This window comes from Nomascus leucogenys, chromosome 7b (genome assembly GCF_006542625.1).
Source record: "Nomascus leucogenys isolate Asia chromosome 7b, Asia_NLE_v1, whole genome shotgun sequence".
Classification (NCBI taxonomy): domain Eukaryota; kingdom Metazoa; phylum Chordata; class Mammalia; order Primates; family Hylobatidae; genus Nomascus; species Nomascus leucogenys.
The window spans coordinates 75487119-75510748 of record NC_044387.1 but is presented as its reverse complement, the minus strand read 5'-3'; the positions used below and the strand labels follow the sequence as shown (position 1 = coordinate 75510748).

General features: G+C 34.1%; 1 protein-coding gene across 3 annotated transcripts in view; it reads right to left on the bottom strand.

Moving 5' to 3' along the window:
- RBM46 (RNA binding motif protein 46) overlaps nt 1-23630 on the bottom strand; it is a 51770-nt gene that overhangs the window by 13749 nt on the left and 14391 nt on the right. For all 3 annotated transcript variants that reach the window (XM_012508012.2, XM_003257867.3, XM_003257868.1), the window contains exons 2-4: nt 19966-20127; nt 18392-18859; nt 17081-17863 (exon numbers count right to left, since the gene is read on the bottom strand). In XM_012508012.2, coding sequence (XP_012363466.1) covers nt 17081-17863; nt 18392-18859; nt 19966-20116 — 1402 coding nt within the window. In that variant the 5' untranslated portion in view covers nt 20117-20127. The remainder of the gene's footprint in view (nt 1-17080; nt 17864-18391; nt 18860-19965; nt 20128-23630) is intronic.

Below are 23630 nucleotides of genomic sequence, written 5' to 3'. Positions count from 1 at the left end.
AGGTAAATGAAGAGAGGTATCTTGTTCATGGATCAGAAGACCCAATACTATAAAAATGTTATTGTTCTCAAATTGATCTACAGATTCAATTCCATTCCAATCAAAATCCCATTAGGATTTTGGTTTTGGGTATAAAGTTGCAAGCTGATTCTAAAATTCATATGGAAACTTGAGGGCTGAGAAAAGTCAAGATAATTGTGAAGAAGGAAAAATAAGTGAGAAAATATTATTTACAAAATATAAAGTTACAGAATTAAGACAATATGGTATTGGTGCAAAAACAAACAGATCAATGGAATAGAATGTTAATATCCAGAATAAGTCATATATGTATGTGTGTATTAGAAGGCAGTGTATATACACATACTTGATTTACATTAAGGTGGCACTGCAGAGTCATGGGAAAATGGCAAGTCTTCAAAAAATGGTGTTGGTTAAGTGAATATTCATACGGGGGGGGGACTCTGATACTTCGCATTGTCACTAAATTTTGATGATAGGAAGTTTCTAAAAGATAATACAGAAAATATTTTATGACCCTGTGGTGAGTAAAGATTTTCTAAGCAGGATGCAAATGACACTAGTAAGATTGATCAACTGAAAATTAGGAACTTCTATGTTTCAAAACATACCTGAATAAACAGGTAAGTCATAGAGTGGAACAAGATATTTCAAAAATATATTCAATAAAGGACTTGTATATTAATAAAAAACACAGACAAACCAATAAAATGAAGGAGCAAGACTTGAACAAGAAAGATACTTCACCAATACAATAGTGTAATGCCCTATAATCCTCCTAAGATGATCAATATCGTAAGTTATCATCATATAAAAATTACAATCTCAATAAGAAATATACATTAATCAGAATATCCAAAATGTAAAAGACTGATACCTAAGTGTTGGCAAGAATGTGAAACAACTGGAACTCCCATTTACTGCTAGCAAAGTGTAAATCAGTACACTTACTTTGGAAAACTATTTGGCCCTATTTACTACAGTTTAAAAAACATGACCCACCACTTTCACTCCTATATATTCAACAGGAATGTGTGCAAATGAGCACCAAAAACACTATATTCAAGAATCTTTAGAGTGTCATTATTCAAACAGCCCCAAATTGATAGTTCTTTATATTTTCATCAACAAAGACAGCAAGTTATATATAACATTCCAATGAAATACAGGTATCAATGAGAGCATATGAACAGTACTGCTACCTGAAACAGTATGAATCAATCCACAAACATAATGTAAAAAGAAGCCAGACAAGATGATATAAAATGGTATATAAGTGTCAAAAATACATAGAATAAGTCAGAGGAGTGGCCTCCTTTGAGCACGAAGGAAAGTAATGTCTGGAGAAAATACAAAAGAGTCTTTTGGAGTGTTGATATTTTATGTCTTTACCTCAGTGGTGAGTTATACAGACATAGTCCCTCATGGTAATTTACTGAATTTACACTCATTATTTGTGCACTTTTCTGTTTGTTTGCATGTAATGTTATAGCTTAAGGAGTTTAAAAAAAAGAGGGGGGGGAGGGGATAAAAACCTGCCAGTGATATATGTAAAGGAGAAGTTGATAATGTATAATTACGATAAAATATAAAATCACTTTATAGTTACTACCAAAATAGAGCATATGTGATTCAGACTAATTTTAAAACTATAATGATTTTCAGTACAGATGCTACATAGAAATATTATTAAATACAGAACAATTCTTTTCTTCATAATGCCTTCACTATCTACCACCTAGAGTTTTAGAATTAGCTTTGTTAATCTTTGGTTTGAATTAAATCAAATTTAACAGGAAAAATGCTGGGATTTAAATTACCAATGTATAGGAATTAAATTTCTGTCAGCATACAGAAGAGATGGTGATAATTCTCATAACAAAAGCAAAAACTATCAGCAGAGTCTCAATTTCGTGTCAAATGCAAGGTTGCTACTTACTGGTACTTTCACCCAATTTAATTTACCATCTTATTTGTGTCATTCCTTTTTAAAAGCGACAACTGTTAATGAATACATTCTGAGAAATTATTTCAAAAGTGATTATTTAGTAGGCAAGACAATAAGAAAGAGACTAGGGGAAAGAAAAGGCATGTCAAAAAGCGGAGAATAAGAATAGGATAAATTAAACTTCAGACACCAGAGTCAGGATCTTTACAACCTCTCTGTAAAATGGGAATCATTAAATGTTTTATATTTAGTTTTCTAGAAGTTATGTAGGAATAAGGGCCAAAATAAAGGAAAAGTAAGTAAAAATCTAAGTAGGCTCCTAACTTTCATTGTTTTCAAGAAAACATTCACATTGTAGATAGATGATTTGTTCTACAAAGATGTGATGAGGTTTAAAAAGTCACTGAAAACTAATTACAAAAGCATATTCTGTATCTTTGAAGAAGCCTTTACTGGTCTTTAGTTTGAGAGAAAATTCCATATAAATTTTAAAGTAAATGATATGAAAAATAAAAATTATTTTCAGACTCTCAGATATGTTATACTGTTTCTTCTTTTGAAGACAGAAAATAACTGAGTGCATAGGATTCCGGTGTATTCCAAATAAGCCTGCTATATTAGCACCCCGAATTTTCAAGCTTTTTTCCTATCTTTAGGAAACTAAACTGAAAGGAACGCCACCATCTTCTCAGTCTAAACCTGTGTAGAAGAATATAAAAGTATAATGCTAGTAATAAACTAAGATTAGAAGTAACATACAATAAGCGACTGACATTTCCTATTTGTGAAGCCTTGATCAAACGTTATAGATTACGCTAGATATAACTGTGGATTATATAATGAATTTTAAAAGATTTAAAAATTGCACATAACATAAATCATTATATTCTATACTATATTTGGTTGATATAAACACAACGGTTTTCTCAGAGGGTTTAAAAATAACAATTACAACCTTAATCTACTATTCCACTATACAAATTTATATACATATACATAACATATATATAAAATATACACATATCCAATATAAAATCATCCATATGCCCCTGTCTATATTTCAAGGGTTTCTACTATTTTGAAACCTCCAACATGAGCATGTTAAAAATTATATACTGATAATTTTTACTTGGTGACATATATACAGATATTTCAGCCCATTAACCACCATTCATAATTTAACCATGCCTGTGTTCATACCTGTCAACTTCCTATCTCATATATTTCTTTCCCAATCCTTTCTTCTTTCTGCTCAAAGCACAGCCAAAATGAATCTTTCCTTGGAATCTTTATCTTTTAACTTTAAATTATTTGGAAAGCACCATATGCTGAGTATGCTGAGTACTAAAGGAGACAGTACTCACCCATATAATGCAGGGAATAACAACAAATCATACATGTACAAAGTCCACTGGCTTTATATACACTGATGGATGAAAAATTCTGAGTAAATAAAAAATACAAAAATTATTGAGTAATATCATAAAGAAAAAGTCATTTTGGGTTACTATGTCCAATAAAAGCTTAATATAAAAGTATATGATAAGCAGAATATTCTAAGCACAGTGCACAGCAATAGGAAGGGCCTAGACCTACCAATGAGCATGGCAAATTCAGATGATCACAGCAGGAAATGTATGGCTATGGTTAGGTTAAGTGGGGCCAAACAGTAGAGCATTCTGAACAGGAGAATGTGGAGTTCAGAGTATTTGATTATACTACAATAGCAAGCCATGATAGGTTCCTAAGGAAGTAACAATGAAAAAGCATAAACCTATTTGGACTGATAAATTATATGGCTAAACTATGTACTGGGATGTTTTGAATATAATCAGAGTAAAATGAGTACCAAGTAACAGGGGACCAGGAAATAGATATAAACAAACTTTGCCTGTTTGATGTTCTGTCTAGAATCTGGATGGGGGAAAGACATACATCATCTGCCACCTTGACACATGCCATTCATTGGCTGGTAATGCTGATCCTATGGTAAATTAAAAAAATCATGAAGCTACCTTGTGAACAAGATATGTTTACAGGATTTTTCTAACTCGGAATAACTCAGAATTCAACCAGATGTCTCAGGTCAACATTACAATGGAGTGGGGTCTCATACATGGGCCTGTAGGTTTCCTAAAGCCAAAATAGTCTCTGGAAAAAAGGTAAGGCAGGACCAAAAGCCCATCTCATTGTATTTTAACTTACAGAAACATAATTTGCCAATAATATTTCACAAGTCCACTGTCTGTTACCAAATGTTTAATATTAGACAAAAACCAGTTTTTCATTGGAATCATGTGAATTTAAAAGGATAGCAGTTAAGAGCACAGCCTCTTATGCTAACTAGGATCTTGGGCAAATTATTTAACATACTGAAGCCTGTTTGTTAAGAAAAAAAAAAAAAGTAAAGAAGTGTCAACATTAAAATCCTATCTACCACAGGCCAGGCGTGTTCGCTCACACCTGTAATCCTAGCACTTTGGGAGGCTGAGACAGGCAGATCACTTGAGGTCAGGAATTTGTGACCAGCCTGGCCAACACAGGGAAACCCCGTCTCTACTAAAAATATGAAAATCAGCCAGGCATCGTGGTACGTACCTGTAATCCCAGCTACTTGAGAGGCTGAGGCAGGAGAATCGCTTGAACCCAGGAGGCAGAGGTTGCAATGAACCAAGATCGCACCACTGCACTCCAGCCTGGGTGACACAGAGAAACTGACACACACACACACACACACACACACACACACACACACCCCTATCTACCACAAAGAACTGTGAGACTAATACATCATGTAAAGGCATTTAGCACAAAATCGAACACATAGTGTTCAAAGAATCTTAACTATTATTATTACTATTTTTCTTTTTTTTTGAGACGAAGTCTCGCTCTCTCACCCAAGCTGGAGCGCAGCGGCGCGATCTTGGCTCGCTGCAAGCTCCGCCTCCAAGGTTCACGCCATTCTCCTGCCTCAGCCTCTCTGAGTAGCTGGGAGTACAGGTGCCCGCCACCACGCCCGGCTGATTTTTTGTATTTTTAGTAGAGACGGGGTTTCACCGTGGTCTCGATCTCCTGACCTCGTGATCCGCCCGCCTCGGCCTCCCAAAGTTCTGGGATTACAAGCATGAGCCACTGCACCTGGCCAACTATTATTATTTCTAATATTTATATTACATATGATTGGAAACTTGTATCTTGGATTTTCTTTCTGAATAATTATTCTTCACTATTTACATGGTACTTAATATATATAAAAGGGAATGTTCTGGGCCCTTTACAATTTTAACTGATTTAATATATGTAATTACCCTATGAGATAAATACTGTTACCATCATTCCTGTTTTACAAATGATGAAACTGAAGGACAGAGAAGTTAAGTAACTTTTCCAACTAAGTAATGAAGCTAGAACGTGAACCCAGGAAATCTGGCTCCAAATGCCATACTCTTTTTTCCTATGTTGCCTGTATGCTATGCCATAGTACTTAATTTCCTTTTCCTGAAATTCTTTCTAAAGTGCAATGTACCATTTCCTGACCCCAATACCAGTTTAGGTCAGGTCATCCAATTGTATGTTCTCATAACACCCCGTACTACTTCAGAGCATTTATCAGAACCCTAACTGAATATTGGTCTCAACAGAATGTAAGGTCTATGAAAGCAGCAACTGTGTCTAATTCACTACAGTGATCCTCATAACTTTACACAAAACAGCCTTAGGTAAGTATTTGTTGAAGGAACACATTTTAACAAGATTTAACAGTCTGCCATCTGCCAGTTAATAAACTAAACATGAGAACAGAAGCCTAAAGGAATGAATAATAAACAAAAGGGATATTCTTATGAGAATAAAAATTCCCAAATGAAACTTCCTTAATCAGTTTGCAAAAAGTAAATTTCTCAGAGGGCTTGAAAATGGCAAGGCCATTATATTCCAAGTGGTATTAGGGAACATAATTCTGAGTTACAATAGTCTAGTAAAGACTCTTTCCTTCCCCCCATATATTTCATGGGTTTAAAATAAATGTTAAAAAAATTATTTTTGTTTGTTGTTTTGTACTGAGAGGAATACAGAATTTTTAGCAGCCAAAACGCTTAGATAGTTCTGACTTATATTAAGCCATAATCTACCTCCTTAAAACTTTTCTCTTTTAGACTTAATTCCACTCCCTAGAGCTCCAAAGATAAAGACTAAAGTCTCTTTTCCATGTGCAAGCACTTCAAACATTTGAAAACTGCAATCACATTTCCTCTGTGAGTATTAGTATTTACACACTAAACAGCTCCAAATATTTCAGTTGTTCACTGTCCTATTACATATTATGGAGTTTCCAAGCTCACCCTAGTTGTCAAGGTTGAATTAAATTGTGGTGCCCATAAGCAACCAAAACATTCCAAATATAGTCTGAGTAGAATAAAATTATTTAGTCTTGATACTATGTAACTTTCTTATTTTACCTTGAGTTATATTACAGAATCTCTAGAGTAGAAAGACTCTTATTCCAATTTTGACAAAATAACACAAGTTCTCACCCTTGGCTGGCTTTCATTTTTTCCCAATTTAATAATGAAATATACAAACAGAGAAATATATACAATATAGATGTGTATGCCTTACATAATTAAAAAAATGAAAACATGTACTCACCACCCAGGTTTAGCAATAGGAAATTACCAATACCTCAGAAGTCCCTTTGAATTCTTTACAATTTCTCCCTCCAACTAGTAACTTTTAAATACTAGTAATTCCCTGGCATTTTTATGGTTTTAACTCATAATCATCTATCCCTAAACAACCTATTGTTTGGTTTCACTTGGCTTTATTTTCCTAATTTCCAATTGTCTCAGTTTCTTCAATTTAAAATCTGAATCCTTTTGTATTTTACATATTTTTAAGGAGCCACCTAAAATCTTTTGTGGAATAAGGCAGGAATGAAAGTGAATAACCTACCCCTACCAGTAAAAATGATGAAGACAAGACAGAGGGCAGACTAATGTAATACTTAGGTAAGTGCACTGCATCAGTATGAAATAATGTCATATCTGCAGGATAAGAAATTGAGTGGAGGAGAAATTGAACATCTTTCCAACTTTTCCCAAGCTAGGTTTTGTATAGAATTTGTGTAAATTTCTAGAATCAATATACTATATATTTAAAGAGCATTCTAGGATAAACAATTAAATAAGCTAACTATATTCAGATTATTTCCTTTCCATTTATTCATGCCTCCTAGCTAAATATTTGGGAGTTGATTATAGAAGTTTTTGTCATAGAAAACTCATTGTAAGTAATTTCAGAATAAAAAAACTAAAATTAAGAATCATTACTGAAAAATTCTGATTAAATCTAAAGGCAATGAAATAATTCACCAATATATCAATTCAAATGAGAGCATCTGACATCATCAAGCTGCTTTCCAAGGCCTCAGAGGATTGATGAAAACCCTGTCCATCCTTCTCCCAAGCCACATTAGCTAATGTAGCAACACCCTGCTTGAAGCATAAATCTCAATAAAAAAATACATAAATAAGAAAATAAAATGTAAAGATTTAAAAAAATCAGTAAAAGTGAGTTTTAGAATACTAGTATATTAGTGAGAAATAGAAGAGTCACACATACATATATGTATTTCAATACAATAACTTAAAAATCTTAAGTCTATCTACTAAGTAAAATAGGGAAAATATTAAGAAATAAAGAGAAAATCATTACTGTCTCATTTGTAAATCCCTCTCTGAAACTAAGTGAGTGCCTTCACAGTGAAAGCAATCATATTTTTGCTTAGTATTTCTTCCCTTTAATTTTTAATGAAAAGAAATAATCTTTCAATGTTCTGGTATAATCACTATTTCTATACTTGATATACACACCTAAGTTCACACCAAGGAATCCCTTAAGGGATTCTTATTCTCTCAACGAAACACATGTATACACATGTAGACAGGTGAAATGCCTTTAAATTAACAAGCATTTCACTGCTTGAATTATTTATAGTGCAGAATACAATCTTAACCTGTTTTCCAAATATTGATAATGGCTCACCTGGAACCTTATCAATTCTGTGCCCCAAATTATCCAATACTTCCATAAATTCGTAACTACAGATTTGGTCACCCTTGGACCAAAAATTAACTGGGCGGCAGCAGGAAAAAAAAGCCATCCACATATATGGCACATATGCTGCAAATTTTGTGAATATTCATTTACCCCATAATCTGGCCAGTAAACAAGTAGACTGGAACTATGTATTGCTGAAACAAAGTTAACAAGAAAAAAATTAAGTAAATGGGCTTCAGTCTTACAAAAATCCACATACAAAACAGGATTAAAGAAAAGTACAAAGAAAAAAAGTAACTCTAATAAAAACATCCTTAGACCACATAATGGAAGTACAATCAAACTGCACAAAAGAAAAAGTAAAGCATAAGTCAGCAAAGATTTATCTACTCTATAAAAAGAAGCTGGAGTTTTAAGTCATGGTTTACATTTTTATTTAAATAAGTGCCAATCCCTTGAATTTGTGTACAGAAATCAAGGTATACTGTTTAAACACACAAGAATAGTCACAAAGTACACAAACCAAATTATCAGGCAATACAACTGTAAGAGGCTGATGTTTTCTGATGATTGTACTCCTATATACTTTTTAATCCAAAGTTATAAACAGAATTATAGTAGAGCTGATAATACTATTAGTGTAGTATAAAGATTATATTTACTGAATCAAAGCAATGTATAGGCAAACTAAATTTATTTAGTTACCCAAATTATTTTCTTAAAATATGAACTATTATGTACATAAAATTTCATATGCAGGCCATTCTTATAGCTCAAATGTTACTTGCTATATATGAGACAAATAAGGACCCGCATGTCATTAATACATCTCTGACCAAATACCATCACTTTAAGTAGCATGAAAATCCATGGAGTTATTCACATTCTGGTGATTTAAAGTTTCTAACTATTTGGGGATACTAAGGTTTTTAATTATTGTCTTTCTATTTTGAAGCGTCACAGGAAAGTGAAACATTCTTGGAGATAATGTACTACCAGGTCTTGGAAAGAGGATGAAATGCTCTGGGACTGATGATATATCAGATATTAACTAGTAAGGGCAGATACTATGTTTGATTTTACCTAAAAGACCTGGAAGAAACACTGAATTTTAAAGTAGTTAAAAGCACAAAATAAATTCGTCATAGTAAAACCATCAATCTACATCTTCTGTCTCCTTATTCATGAGTCCATTCACTTAATTACACTGCTATACCATAAAAAATTATTGTCTACTAAATATTAAACAGGAAGCAGAGATAAGGGCATGACAGGCTGAAGAAGGCTAAGTAGAGCATTTCACAGAGATTTTTCTGATTCTAAAAAAAAAAAAAAGAAACGGTAAGACAAAGAGGAGCTAAAAATCAATGTAACATTAAATTTCCTTTTAAAGCTACATTAAAAATATGTATTTAGGGACATCATGTGGCAAAATTATGAACTGCTACTAACATTTAAGAATGGAACATATACACACAATTTCTAATGGCATCTGATACAAACGGAAATTTTTAAAACCATTTTTTAAAATATGAATTAAATAAGATTAGACATTAGATTAATACAGCAGTAGCTGCTATTAAAACTAGTTTATTAGAAGGAGTATTTTAGGACTGTATTAACCAAAGACATTAAGAAGTTATAGGGTAAAGAATCAAGCATGATCAGATAGATTTATGAAGTAAATGAAATAATAAGGATCACTTTCACCAGTTAATAAACCTATGGGACAGATACTCCCCACATGGCATGTTTTGATACACATCATTATTTTCCTAGATCCTTTGTTACAAAAAGAAAACTTAGTTTCCAAACTTTTAAGTAGTTGACTTGTTTTATAAAAACCTTGGTTTTGGCTATAGTAATTGATTAGCAGATTCAGAGAAGAAAATAACTGAAAAACAATTACTTGTCATCATGCAAATAAAACAGTTGACTGACTAAATCTTTCATTTTTTTCTTTTTGTCCAGCTGTTCTGCTGTGAAGTAGGGGGGCATAAGCTTTGAATTCTGTAAAGGAAGGGATATTAAACTGATGGATTATTTCTTGCAAAAGCAGCTCTTGGTTTTAAACTATTTGTACTCAAACATGTATCTCTGCAGACATAAAATATTTAAAAGTATTATTTTTGGTTCTACATAGGATTTTGACCATATTTTAAATGAAACCATAATCTTTTTAGAAAAAAGATTCCTTAAAACTTACTAAATAAAATCCTGATATTTTAGATCTGAGGACATTGAAGTCCAATGACTAAACAATTCATTTGCCATTCTAAGGTTACACAGTTTGTCGATGGCTGAGAAAGGATTCTCAATTCTTATACTATTATTCTAGTAATGATTCTATTAAGCTGCTTCTCTCACTGTACTAACTCCATAATATATATGGTGCAATAATACAAGTGTTAGTAAGATAAGAATTATAAGTATTGCTAGATGTTCATTGAAATGGTCTTTCAGAAAAAAAAAGTAAATTTCAAGAGTAATACAAATACATTTTCATGACTAAGCCCTCTCAGAGGGTCAAAGACACATAGTTGAGTTAATGGAATTTTGGTCACCACTTGGTCATATGAAAACAAATGTGTAAAATGTCAATCCTGATGCCTATTTCTCATTTAAGTAGGTGAATTTTAAAATAAATTTTGCAAATTACCTTTGTTCTTTAAAATATCAGTTTGAATAATATCATCAAAGTTAGAGCTGTAGTTAAAACTGGAAAAAAATAGTCTGAAAAGTATTATTTTTCTTCTATTTATAATTTATAACTCCATTATAATATCATAGAATCATTATTTCATGTTTGGCTTAAGTGCCTCCTATAATTATTTCTTAAATTAAAAAAACCTGGAGAAAGTTTCTCTTTCTTTCAAAGCAATGGTTTGGAATATTTTTATCTGAAATTATTTTGTAGTTTTGCATTTCTGCCCATCAATCTGGAAATAATAATAGCTCATAAGAAAAAAAGCACCAAATGTTTTTCAGATTAAAACTTCTCACAATAGTATAGTTTCACAAAAGTGTAACTTTCAACAAATTTACAAGTGATAACAGAAATAGAAGCTTCATTTGAATAAAAGGATAAGCTAACAGCAACTATCATGCTTAGAATATATATATACTAAATACTATTCAATTACTAGAAAAAAATGCAAGATTCTACTGATGTATGCCATTTCAAAGTCAAATATAAGAAGCAATATACAAGTCCATTACAAAATGAATATTGAAATAAGTAAGCACAAAAGATACTGTAAGAATGAATATTCACACAAAAAATGGTCCATGCAAATCAAGATGGATTCATCTAGGAAAAAAAAAATTTGCTCAGAGGTAAAGCAGATATATCCAACATAGATGCACTAAAAAAAATGCAAAGTTTTAAGAAACAGGGCTAATGAAATTTTAATTAACTAATATTTACATCTTTTCAACTCCTTTAATTCTTCCTAGATCTCATTGAAATCATGAAAGCAAACAATATACAGAACTACTTGCCATTAAACCACCACTATGCTATTTTTCTAAGAGGAGTTTGCTCACGTTGTGCCCCTCTCTGACCACAAACTCTGCAAAGGGTTTACAACTGAGGTCAGGGAGGCATACCTTTTTCCTCTTCTACGCCCAGAATAACCTATGCAAAGAATTTGTGTAATCTGCCTTCATCACTAGACTGTGACTCGTTAAACAAAAAAACAATGTTTTATTTATCTTTAGCTCCAGAATGCTTAGGAAAACACACTTAGCATGTAAGAGGCTTTCAAAAAAGACCTGCTTCAAAAAAACAAAAACAAAAACCTTAATCATTTTTGGCCAGAACAACAGTACACAAATCTGATGAAATTATATCAGTGGCACAAGTTGGTTTGTGACAGGTTCTTCATCCCTGTTTTAAAAAGTTTCCAACAGCCATACAAGTAAGAAAAAAATACCACTTGTATCAGTATTACACAAACATAGAAGAGATGCCCTGCTTAAAATTATTTGCTAATAAATTATATAACAAGGTGAATTATCAATACAGATAAGACTACCTTCCTCTTCCCACTAAGTATTCTCCAGGACTTTCTTCTTCAAAACTCTAACTCTCCAGGACGTTCCTTGATCTCCTTGATTTTGTTTATTCCACTTCTACAATGCAAAGAATCCTCCAAAGAAAAGCAGTGGCAATACTGAAAGACCCAGATTCAAAACAGAGTTGACTTTTAGAAAGAGCAGTACTATTCGCCTTGATAGTGTGCTTTATTACTAAACAGATAACGAGACTGTGAAGACAGAAAAGACTTATTTAAAAATAAGTGATACTGAATGACCCAAGATATCTCCATATAGCAAATATTTAATATAGAACCTATCTATCCTAACCCTCCAGTCTATATTTGGTTTAGATCATTCTGGCACTGCTATAAAGGAATACCTGAGACTGGGTAATTTATAAAGAAAAGAGGTTTAATTGGCTCACAGTTCTGTAAGCTTTACAAGCATGGTGCCAGAATCTGCTAGGCTACTGGGAAGGCCTCAGGGAACTTTTACTCATGGCTGAGGGCGAAGCAGAGGCAGGCACATCCCATGGCAAGAGCAGGAGCAACAGAGAGAAAGCAAGAAGGTGCTACACACTTTTAAACAACCAGATGTGGTGAGGAATCATTCACCATTGCGAAGACAGCACCAAGAGAATGGTGCTAAACCATTCATGAGAAATCCACCGCCATGATCCAATCACCTCCCACCAGACCCCACCTCCAACACTGGGGATTACATTTCAACATGAGATTTGGCAGGGACAAATGTCCAAACTATATCAGGATTCTACCCATTAAACTCACTGACTAATCTACAGATTACAGATCCCTAAAAATAACCCAGTAAATACATAATTTCCTTTTATTATTTTTTTTTGAGACGTGGTCTCGCTCTGTTGCCCAGGCTGGAGTGCAGTGGCGTGATGTCGGCTCACTGCAAGCTCTGTCCCCCGGGTTCAAGCCATTCTCCTGCCTCAGCCTCCAGAGTAGCTGGGACTACAGGCGCCTGCCACCACGCCCGGCTAATTTTTTTGTATTTTTAGTAGAGATGGGGTTTCACCGTGTTCGCCAGGATGGTCTCGATCTCCTGACCTCGTGATCCTCCCGCCTTGGCCTCCCAAAGTGCTGGGATTACAGGCGTGAGCCACCGCTCCCAGCCCATAATTTCTTATCCTGCTGGTTAGGTAATGAGTTTCCAGTGAGATGAGAGGTCATTTCTTGCCATTATGAAGATGAAGATAGTCTCTAATTTTGAAGTAAGTGAAAAGGATAAGGAAGATTCTATTTTGGCATTAACCCCAACTTCCAGCTTTTCTTTTATTAACAGTATTGTGCTTAAAATAGAGCTTGCTTTAGATAGAACCAAAAAAAGCACCTAAATATTTTAAAAATTGATTTTAAGGACCTGTAAACCAAGAACTTTTGAGATGCTAGCAAGATCACTAAATGCTCACCAGAAGTAAACTCCATGACTTCTAGTACTCATGTATCCCTGAAAAGACATACATTTTTTTTTCATAACAGCAATGATGGCCATTTAAGCAAATAAAGCCTAATTTTTTTTCTTTTATTTTTCAAACTTGGGAAATAGAAGTGGTAGCACCAAAAACGTGTGGATATTAAAAGTACACTCTTAAAGAGATCTGAAATATTAATTTAAAAAATGACTGTTTATATCACATATAATAGTAAAAGATCATCAAGGTTAAGATTGGACAGTAATTCCCAAAATAGCATCGAACTGAAAGGGTTAAAATAAGGATACTGAGGCAAATTCTTTAAAAAAATTACTATCCCCAAAGAAAATATCTTAAAAACAGTAGTTAAATGGATTCTCTAGAAAATTTGACTTCTCAAATTCTTTAATAGAGCCAAAGGATGACTTAATAGGTAAGGAACTTCGTTTGAGAAACTCTAGGAACTAATAACAACCTCTCAAGACTTCAAAACAATTCAATTCTTGGACTACATAAGTATTTACTAGGATGTCAAGAACACACCACTACCACCAATTGATCTCAACTCTGAGCTATTCGATGAAACCCTATTACCTTTAACCAAAAGAAGGTATAACTAGAAAGGCATCAACTGTTTAAAACCCAGAGGCTCCAAAATTAACAGAAGGGAAAAAGTGATCCAGAACACTGCTATAGCAACACTCAAATCTACTCTTAACCTGCCATGGGGCAACATGGAACCTCCTTGCTGTCTACAGCTCCTGGCCCTACTTTAATGACCTCTGAAGGGCTGACATTTGTTTTCTGATCAAAGTTTCCTAGACCCCTGATCTCTGGCTCTTCTGCTTCCCTGAATTCTCTTTCACCTTCTCAGTTGCCTAAATATATTTTCCTGCCTCAAACTCAACAATCTTCACTTACATAGGTAGTCAAGCACCATAAGGATTTCTGTATTACTGTCCATAGACAAGACCTCAGGCTTTGTGTACTCCACCAAAACAGGACCTAGGGTTTTGTTTAATCTTTTTGTTTATATGTGAATTTTGCTTACATTATATTAACTGTTCTGAGACTGAATACAGATTGAGGAAATACATAAAATACAAATTGTTCAACTTTTTATTAAAATCAGCATTGATACAAGGTTGATAAAATCTGGAATAGATGACTAAAGCAATCTGCATGTGCCCACTAAGGATTTCATTTATTGACGTTACCTTGATCACTAATTAACCATAATTAAGTTGAAAATATTGTACCTGATTAGGTGTTTTCTTAGGGAACTATATGTTTGTTTAACTATGTTATCTAGTTAACTATGGTAATAAGGGAGTTATAAGCTCTGCTTCCATATAGAATCTGAATCTTCTTTATGAAATGGGCAAACAATGTCTACATACAATTTTGCCATAAATTAAACTAACATGGCTATGTTGTAAGAATTTTAGAAGTTTATGTGTAAGGGAATGACGGGGGATAGAAATTTTAAAAATCTTTCAGTATTAGCATGGTAGATCAGACACAAGTATCCTTGGGAGAAACTTGCTTAGCAACTAATTACGTCCCACTCCAAAATAATGTTTTGACCCATTTTTCTCTAAGAAACTTAATTTGAATTATTTGCTATCTATCTAACAATTTTATCTTTAACTTAGACGGTCTTTATTAAAAGTAAAATTGAAGGCTTCTATTGTGTGCATCAATAGAAATAAGAACTAAGAATTTATTAGCTTCAGTGATGCTAAATCCCCAAATATCTCCAAACTAATAATTGAGGACACTGCTTAAACGTGTCTTCAAGCGGAACCCTACCTTTAGTCCCACAAGTTTTGTTGATCTCTCCTTATCAGAATCTCTTAAAAATATTTGTAATATACTTTGTGAAGCCAAGGAGGGCGGGTCGCCTGAGATCAGGAGTTCGAGACCAGCCTGGCCAACATGGTGAAACCCTGTCTCTACTAAAAATACAAAACTTAGCTGGGCGTGGTGGTGGGCGCCTGTAATCCCAGCTACTCAGGAGGCTGAGGCAGGAGAATTGCTTGAATCCAGGAGACAGAGGTTGCAGTGAGCCGAGATCATGCTATTGTACTCAGGCCTGGGTGACAAAGCGAGACTCCGTCTCAAAAAAAAAAAAAAAAAAAAATTCATAATACTATGGCAGTGGCAATGGTACGTAAGGAAGCCTAAACAATATATAAAAATTATTCTCCCTTTTGAGAATGTTTTTCTTGACTATTTTCTCTTAAACTTGAGAATATGAATTTTAAATACATGTAAGCTTCTGTACTATGGTTCTGCAACCATATAAAAAATAATTTTCAGTGAAGAGTTTCACAATTATAATCTAGAAACAATGATAACCCTCAAAAGATCTTTCTCTTTTATTTGATTCTCAGGAAACCACTACTCTTCCAATAAATATTATTTGGGACACAAAGTAATCATCAACTAAAATCTATAGCCGCATTAAAAAATAAACAGGTTTCGGGGGATGAAGGTGGGGGAGGCTAACCTAACAGTAAAAAGTAGGAAAACACCATAGTGATATTATGTCTCTTCCTTCACAAAGTCAAATATTTAGTGAGCATATCTTTCTATGCTTTTGCAAAGCCTTTCATAATTATCCTTCAAACGTTTTAAAGAAAATTTACTTTTTGAAAAACATGAAATTAAAAAAGAGAATGGTCACAAACATCTCTTCATGATGCTTTTTGTCTTTCATGAGTGATAATGACAAATTTCCAGATTGGTGAGCATAAAGCTGTGCCTACACACGACCCATCTGCCCATCTGAAATCCCACTGATTTTACTAACTCCCTACCCCTGCCGCTTAAAAAGATCATTATGTAGACTTCACCAAAGATGCAGGGACACTCTATTATAAATTGGTTTAATTAACATATCCTGTAACTTATACAAAAAAATATTTTGTTTTATAAAAAAAAATTTAATGACTAATGAGAATTAGTCATTAAAAAAACAATAAATAAATAAAACAGGGTTATGAACACTATAGTAAGTCAAAACCAAATTTTCCTGCAGGTTAAGTAATGCTTAAAAAGCTAAATGTAGGCTGGGTGCAGTGGCTCACACCTGTAATCCCAGCACTTTGGGAGGCCGAGGCGGGCAGATCACGAGGTCAGGAGATCGAGACCATCCTGGCTAACACAGTGAAACCCCATCTCTACTAAAAATACAAAAAATTAGCCAAAAAATTAGCCGGGCGTGGTGGCACGCACCTGTAGTCCCAGCTACGTGGGAGGCTGAGGCAGGAGAATCGCTTGAACCTAGGAGGCAGAGGTTGCAGTGAGCCAAGATCGTGCCACTGCACACGAGCCTAGGCGACACAGTGAGACTCCATCTCTCAAAAAAAAAAAAAAGAAAAGCTAAATGTAGGAAGATTTTACAGGGCACAAGTTTCAAAAAAGTTATCATGACTTTGAAATTGAGATAAAATTTATGTTACATACTTACCACTAATGTTAAGAGTTCAAAATAAATGAATTTAAAAATAATCTACAGTATTTCCTAATTTCATATTATACATTGTTTAAAGTATTTTTAAACTTACCCAAATGAAGTAACGTAAACTGGGCTGCCAGTTCCTTTGCATCTTCTAACGTAGTACAGAGTTTGTCTGGCATGAAGTAACTCTGGGATCCATTTGCAATAGCAGGAATAACTATCTTATATACCAAGAGTACTTTCCCATCTTGACTTGTTGTTGAATATAAATAATATTCTGGTGGTGCCCAATTATTTTTGTTGCAGTAATAATCCAAATGCATTACTGCAGAATTAAAATGATTGGATTTTAAAGAATACATACTAATTGGAGTAAGCTTTGTTCCAGGATAAAAAGGGTAAGTGCATCTTTCAACTTCAGGTGGACTTGGACTATGCTGACCATTGAGACGAGCAGGAAGAGTTGGCAGCTTGCCTAGAGTTTTTGGGTGGCTCTCTTCTTTGTTAGCAAACACAATCAGATTTTCAGAATTTGGACTAATCTGACCGTTAAGATGCTGTCTCCAAGTGTTTTCTTTATTTACTGGTTTAGCTAGTGTTACCTCAATACTTGCTCCATCAATGCATTTTCCATTCATAACAGACATGGCAGCCACTGCATCTTCTCGGTTGAAAAAGTGAACAAAAGCATAATCTCTAAGTTTCTTTACCCGTTCAACTGCACCAAGCTTAAATTTATTGAATTCTGCTTTAATTGTTTCCTCTGTAGTTGAGATCATTAAATTTCTTACATAAAGAACTTTAACTCTCTGCATGGTTTCCTCATCCACCTCTTTCTCTGGGTCAGCCCAATCTACCTGAATGGTGTGGCCCCATAGTTGGAATGTTCCTGTAAAAAAAAAAATTAATTTGAAGAGAATTAAAATAAAGAATAAAAGTTAAAGATGTTCAGTAAAACTGTTTCCCCAGAGAAGCAGAAACTCAACTACAAATCAATAAATTTGGTTAAGCATTTGTTTCCTATTCACACAAAAATTGTTACTGAACAACTAAAACTTACTATGTAATTTAAGAGTCAATAGAACAAATACACTTCAAAGATAGATTTTTATCACAAGAATTAATTGATAAGATCTTTATCAGAAGAATTAACCCTTTGGATTTTTATTAAACAACAATTAACAGCTCAAAGTGTATACATCCAGTAAAAATACCATAAATAGGACTCATTTTACTGGAACAATTTCTTGTCTTTTAGAATCATGTGATTTATTTTACTTCATTACTCAAACAATTCTTTACTCCTCTTTAAGTGGCATTATGTATTTTGATAATATTGATCCCTGATGTACTATCATTTCTCCATATTTGTAATAATGTTAATATTGAAAAACAACCTTTAAAAGAATCAGTTTACCTGGAATTAGTTTCCTCCTTGCCATAGCAGCAGCTCTGTGAGATTCATATTCCACAAATGCAAAACCACGATTTTTGGTCTTATCAGTTGCACTTGGATAAACAATGACATCTACAACTCCTTCTGTAACTTTCTTCATTTCATCTAAAATTTCTTCTTTCTTCTTTTCCTTGGGAATAGCTCCAATAAATAATCTACAATTATCTAAGCTTACACACACACCAATAAACTTCCCTGGTCGAATTTCATAATTATTAAGAATTCTGATGGCTAATTGGGCTTCTTCTTTTGTAGTGTACATCACAAAAGCATAACCTCGATTTTCACCACTAAATTCCATCATAAGTCGAAATTCATATATCTTCCCAGCTCTTTCAAATACAGGAACTAACTCATCTTCATACATATCACGAGGTATTTTTCCTACAAAAACTTCACAGCCTCTAGGTGGAGGTGGACCTTCCCAACCTGAAAGACAAAATGAATAGACACATAAATTCTAATCGGATATTTGTACTCATTACTCAATCATATATTCATTCAACAAATTTGCTGTGCTATGCACCACTCACAATTCTAGGTACTGGTGATACAATAGTGGACAAAATAAAGCCCCTTCCCTTATGAAGCTAATATTCAATAGAGAAGGGAGATAACAAGTGAGTGATAAGTGCTACAAAGAAAATCAAGGGAGTGGTCAGGCAAATCTCTGGGTACATGAGATTTAAGCAGAGACCTGAATAGAATGAGAGAGTGGGCCATGAAGATTACCTGGGAAAAGGGCATTCGGAAAGAAGAAAAAGCAAGTGCTTTTATATCAGAGCAACACAGATTACGGAAGCCTGTACAGCTAACATGTACTTGAGAAAGGAAGTGGTAAGTGCTGTAGCCACTGAGGTAACCAGAAGCCAGATTTTTATTTTAAGTGTGATAAACTGAAGGGTTTCGAGCAAAGGAATTGTACTGGCTATTGGTAGAAAAGTCGAACATTCTATTTACCTGTTTCCACTTGGTTTTCTAGTTTAAACACCACTCACCTACTCACTGCTGTTTCAAATTCCTCCCCCAATGATCTCCTCTTTAACACCTAGAGTAGCACCCTTTTCCCTACTTTCCTAATCCTGACTTCTTTCTCAACCTAGCCCAGCTTCTTTCTCAACTGCTTCTTAGATGAAGAGCAGGGCTGAAAAAATGTAATGGTAAGACATGAATAACATTTGTAATCTAACTCTCCTCAACAGTAAAAAAAAAAAAAAAAAAAAAAAAAAAAAAAGTCTTAAAGCAGTTATAAGGAGAGAGCTATTGTTTGGAATACTTGTGGGGATACACGTCTAATCTACCTGACGGGTTAAAGATTAAATTTAAAAGATTAAATTTAAAACCTAAATTTAAAAGATTAAATTTAAAACCTAAATTTAAAAGATTAAATTTAAAACCTAAATTTAAAAGATTAAATTTAAAACCTAAATTTAAAAGATTAAATTTAAAACCTAAATTTAAAAGATTAAATTTAAAAATTAAATTTAAAAGATTAAATTTAAAAATTAAATTTAAAATTGTAAACAAATGCACACCTGGAGGAGGACCACCAAATTTCCTTTGTCCATTTTCCTGAACCATGTTGTAACCAGTCTTTTCCATCAAAGCAAGTAATGCTGCTTCATTCTGAGTACCAGTTCGAACTTTACTGCATCCATTTGTTCCATCTATATTTTCTTCATTCATGGTTGCAGTTCCTAAAATAAAGTTTAATAACGCTGGTTAAGTTTACAACAGAATACCAAGAATCTATAAGGCATTTCTTTGGGTTGCAGAGAAACAAAGACAGTTGTGGCTGGCATGTTTGATTAGCCTTCACTGTCCTCTGAGGTTCTGCCCCAAAGCTCTTCCCTACAGTGGGAACTTAGAAACTTCTTTGGATGTCACTGACCAATTATGCAGTACCTTTAGAAGGCCTAAGTTGTAAGAAAGGGACGCAAACAATGAAAAAGAGAAAGCAACAAAGAATGGAAAAACAAAATTAAGTGAAAGAGAAGAAAAAGGAAAGCAAACAGAATAACAACAAAATGTAAGCCATCAATGAATATACCTGCCAATCTACATAGCCCAAAGTTTAAATCATTTTATCATATAGGCCAACTGGATTTTTCTGTGGCTTACACTTGTCAGATACACACAGCCTAAAGCTAAACTGCTCATTGTCAGTAATCTTCAAGAGCTTCACCAGTTACCAAAAATTGAATAGATGGCTGGAATAAGTAAACAGAGCATCAAACCAACCCCTGTTCCTATCTACTAGAAGTTGTTACCAGAGAGAACAGAGCACAACCACTTATCATCTGAGCAAAAACAGGAGCTACTGTGAATTCCTATTGGCAGCAACTTAACGTTATGTCAATAGATGAGCAGGAGCTAGGGTAGAAGAGCTGAGATCTATGTTGACCACATATATAAAAATGTATTTTAATTTTTTAAAATGAACTTAATTAGCATATACTTCAGGTTTTTCCCCTAAAAAAATAATGCTTTGATTTATTCTGTCTCTTGGTTAATTTTATATCTCTCTCATTTAGTGTTAACATGAATAAATGCAAACATTAAAATTCACAGAATGGAGAGTACACAGAGAAAGCTATTTTGGCTTTCAATAGAACCTTCCATATTATAAATAGAAACCAAGTCATCATAGCATAACGTTTTTAAAGTATGAAATTTTGAGTTACAGCACTTTCATTTCAGACTTCTGAGTTGTACAACCTTGGGCAATTTATTCAATTTCTTTAAATCTTAGTCTCTTCATTTGAAAATGGAGTATCAATACAAGTTACCACATAGCTGCGGCTAAAATTTATGGAAACTAAGTATGTAAGAAGCTTGTTGAATTTCCATAAGAATCAAATAAAGGTTAGTTCTGATAAATACTAGAAAGCAGTGCTTCTTAATTTTTTGTGAACCCACACTGCTGACACAGGCATCATTTGTTTTTTTCAGAAACATCTTTCATTTTCTCAAAGGTTGAGGGGTACATGTGATATGGCAGATACATACCTAGGGAGGAGTACCAGCATCTTTACTGTGAATTCTGTCATGAGGGTGGAGATGGAAAAGATGTCAACAAAGAATCACTGCTCTAAGGTAAGTGAAACTGTCACTGCAGTTATCCTCAGTAGTACTTGGTATAGCAGAGGCTCTGGAGCCAGACTGTCTGGATTCAAATACTTTCTTTTCACTTACTAGCTATATAATTTTGTATAAGTTACTTAGCACCTCTATACCTCAATTTCCTTATCTGCAATATGCAGATAATGCCTATCTCACAGAGTTTTTATGAATAACAAATAAGTTAATTTGTGTAAAAATAAATCCTCTAGGAGTCGTTTTTTGGCTTAGACAATACAAATATTCACAAATGCCAATTTTTATGCATACATTGGATCCCTTCAAATCATTAAACATCTGCAAATAACTATAGCTTAGAATACAGTTGTTCAACTTCTCTTTAGAGTAACTGGCTTCAAAATAAAGCTGTGATACAAGATAAAAACAGGCTGAAAAAATATTGATCATAAGAGGTTCTATTTACTTAATAGGTCTATTAGAAATGTTGGGACACTTCCACTCATTATCTCTAATCTCTAAGCTAGTGGAAGCTATTTATCATCCTTGCTAAAAGAAAATTACCATTTCCATTTAAGCAGTGGAAGAAACTGAGGCTTAGAGAGAGAGAGAAAAATCATACTACCCCTTGTTAAAAGATCCCCTTGTTACCCTGTGTTAAAAGATCACAGAGCCAGAAAGTGGCATAGACAGAATTCAAACCCAGGTCTGCTTAATCACAAATATACCTTTCTTCTAAGAAAATAATTTTGGCATATCTTCTGTCGCAACTTTACCTGAGAGTCTTCTAAAGAACAGGAAGCCCCCCAAGTTGGCTTTTATGCAAATGGAATATTCAGAAATTATAAATTGTCACTGCTAAATTAGGTAGCCTCTAAGTCCTTCCTAGTTTTAAAATATCTGAATTTTTGCTCTAGAGTAGTGATCCTTGGTGACATCCTTTCTACTCCCACCTTCGTGACAGACTCCCCTGTAGAGACACTAATACTCTTTTCTGAGTGATAATGAAAATAGCTACAAAAACACCCTATCATACATACCACAAACATACAGTCTTTTTACAGTCTTTAAAGCTGTTCCCAAGCTATTTTTATATTATATCCAATGTAATAATCCTGGAAAAAAAAAACAAGGCAAAAAAGTAGCTCATGCACTCACAGAGTTTAGTATTTCCCTAAACCTAGTATCTCTAAGCCCAATTTTCTTTTCTAAGCTAAGACTCTCATTTATCAAATTGCCCAATGAACTTAAGTGTTGAAAACGAGATATCCATGAGGCATCTCAAATTCAACATATGAAAAACTGAGTATCATTTTATCTTCCAAACCTGTTCCTTCCTGTTTTACCTCATTTCAATGATTCATACATTCAACCAATAAATGGCACCCCAATAAACATATTTCCTCTCTTCTAAACTCTCACAACCAGAAATCTGGGTGTTATCCCTCTCTTCTAAACTCTCACAACCAGAAATCTGGGTGTTATCCCAGAGTCTTTTGATGCACAGCTCATCAGTCACTAAGACTGGAAGATTTTATCAAATATTTATTTATTTCATTTTTTGAGACAGTCTCACTTTATCACCCAGGCTAGAGTGCAGTGGTGTGAAGGTGGCTCCTGCAGCGTTGGCCCCCTGGTCTCAGGTGACTCTCCCACCTCAGTCCCCCAAGTAGCTGGGACTACAGGCACACACCACCATGCCCGGCTAATTTTTGTATTTATTTTGTGTGTGTGTAGAGACTGGGTTTCACTACGTTGCCTAGGCTGGTCTCAAACTCCTGAGCTCAAGCAATCCACCCACCTAGGCCTCCCAAAGTGCTGGCGTTATAGGTGTGAGCCACTGCACCCAGCCCTAAATATTTCTTGAAATCAGTCTATTCCCATCCATCCCTACAGCCTGCTCTCAGACAATTATTTCTTACTTAAATTAGTGCTAGGTTCCTAAATATTGTTCCAACTTTTAATTTTGTTGCCCTCAAACAAAATCTCCATAATGCTGTCAAGGTGATATAAAATATACATCTGCTTAATTTAAACTTCTATTTCAAATCAAAAACAAAGAAGAAAATGACTAAATTATTAATGTTAAAATTAGGGAGATCCTTCTAAAAAATAAGTTTAA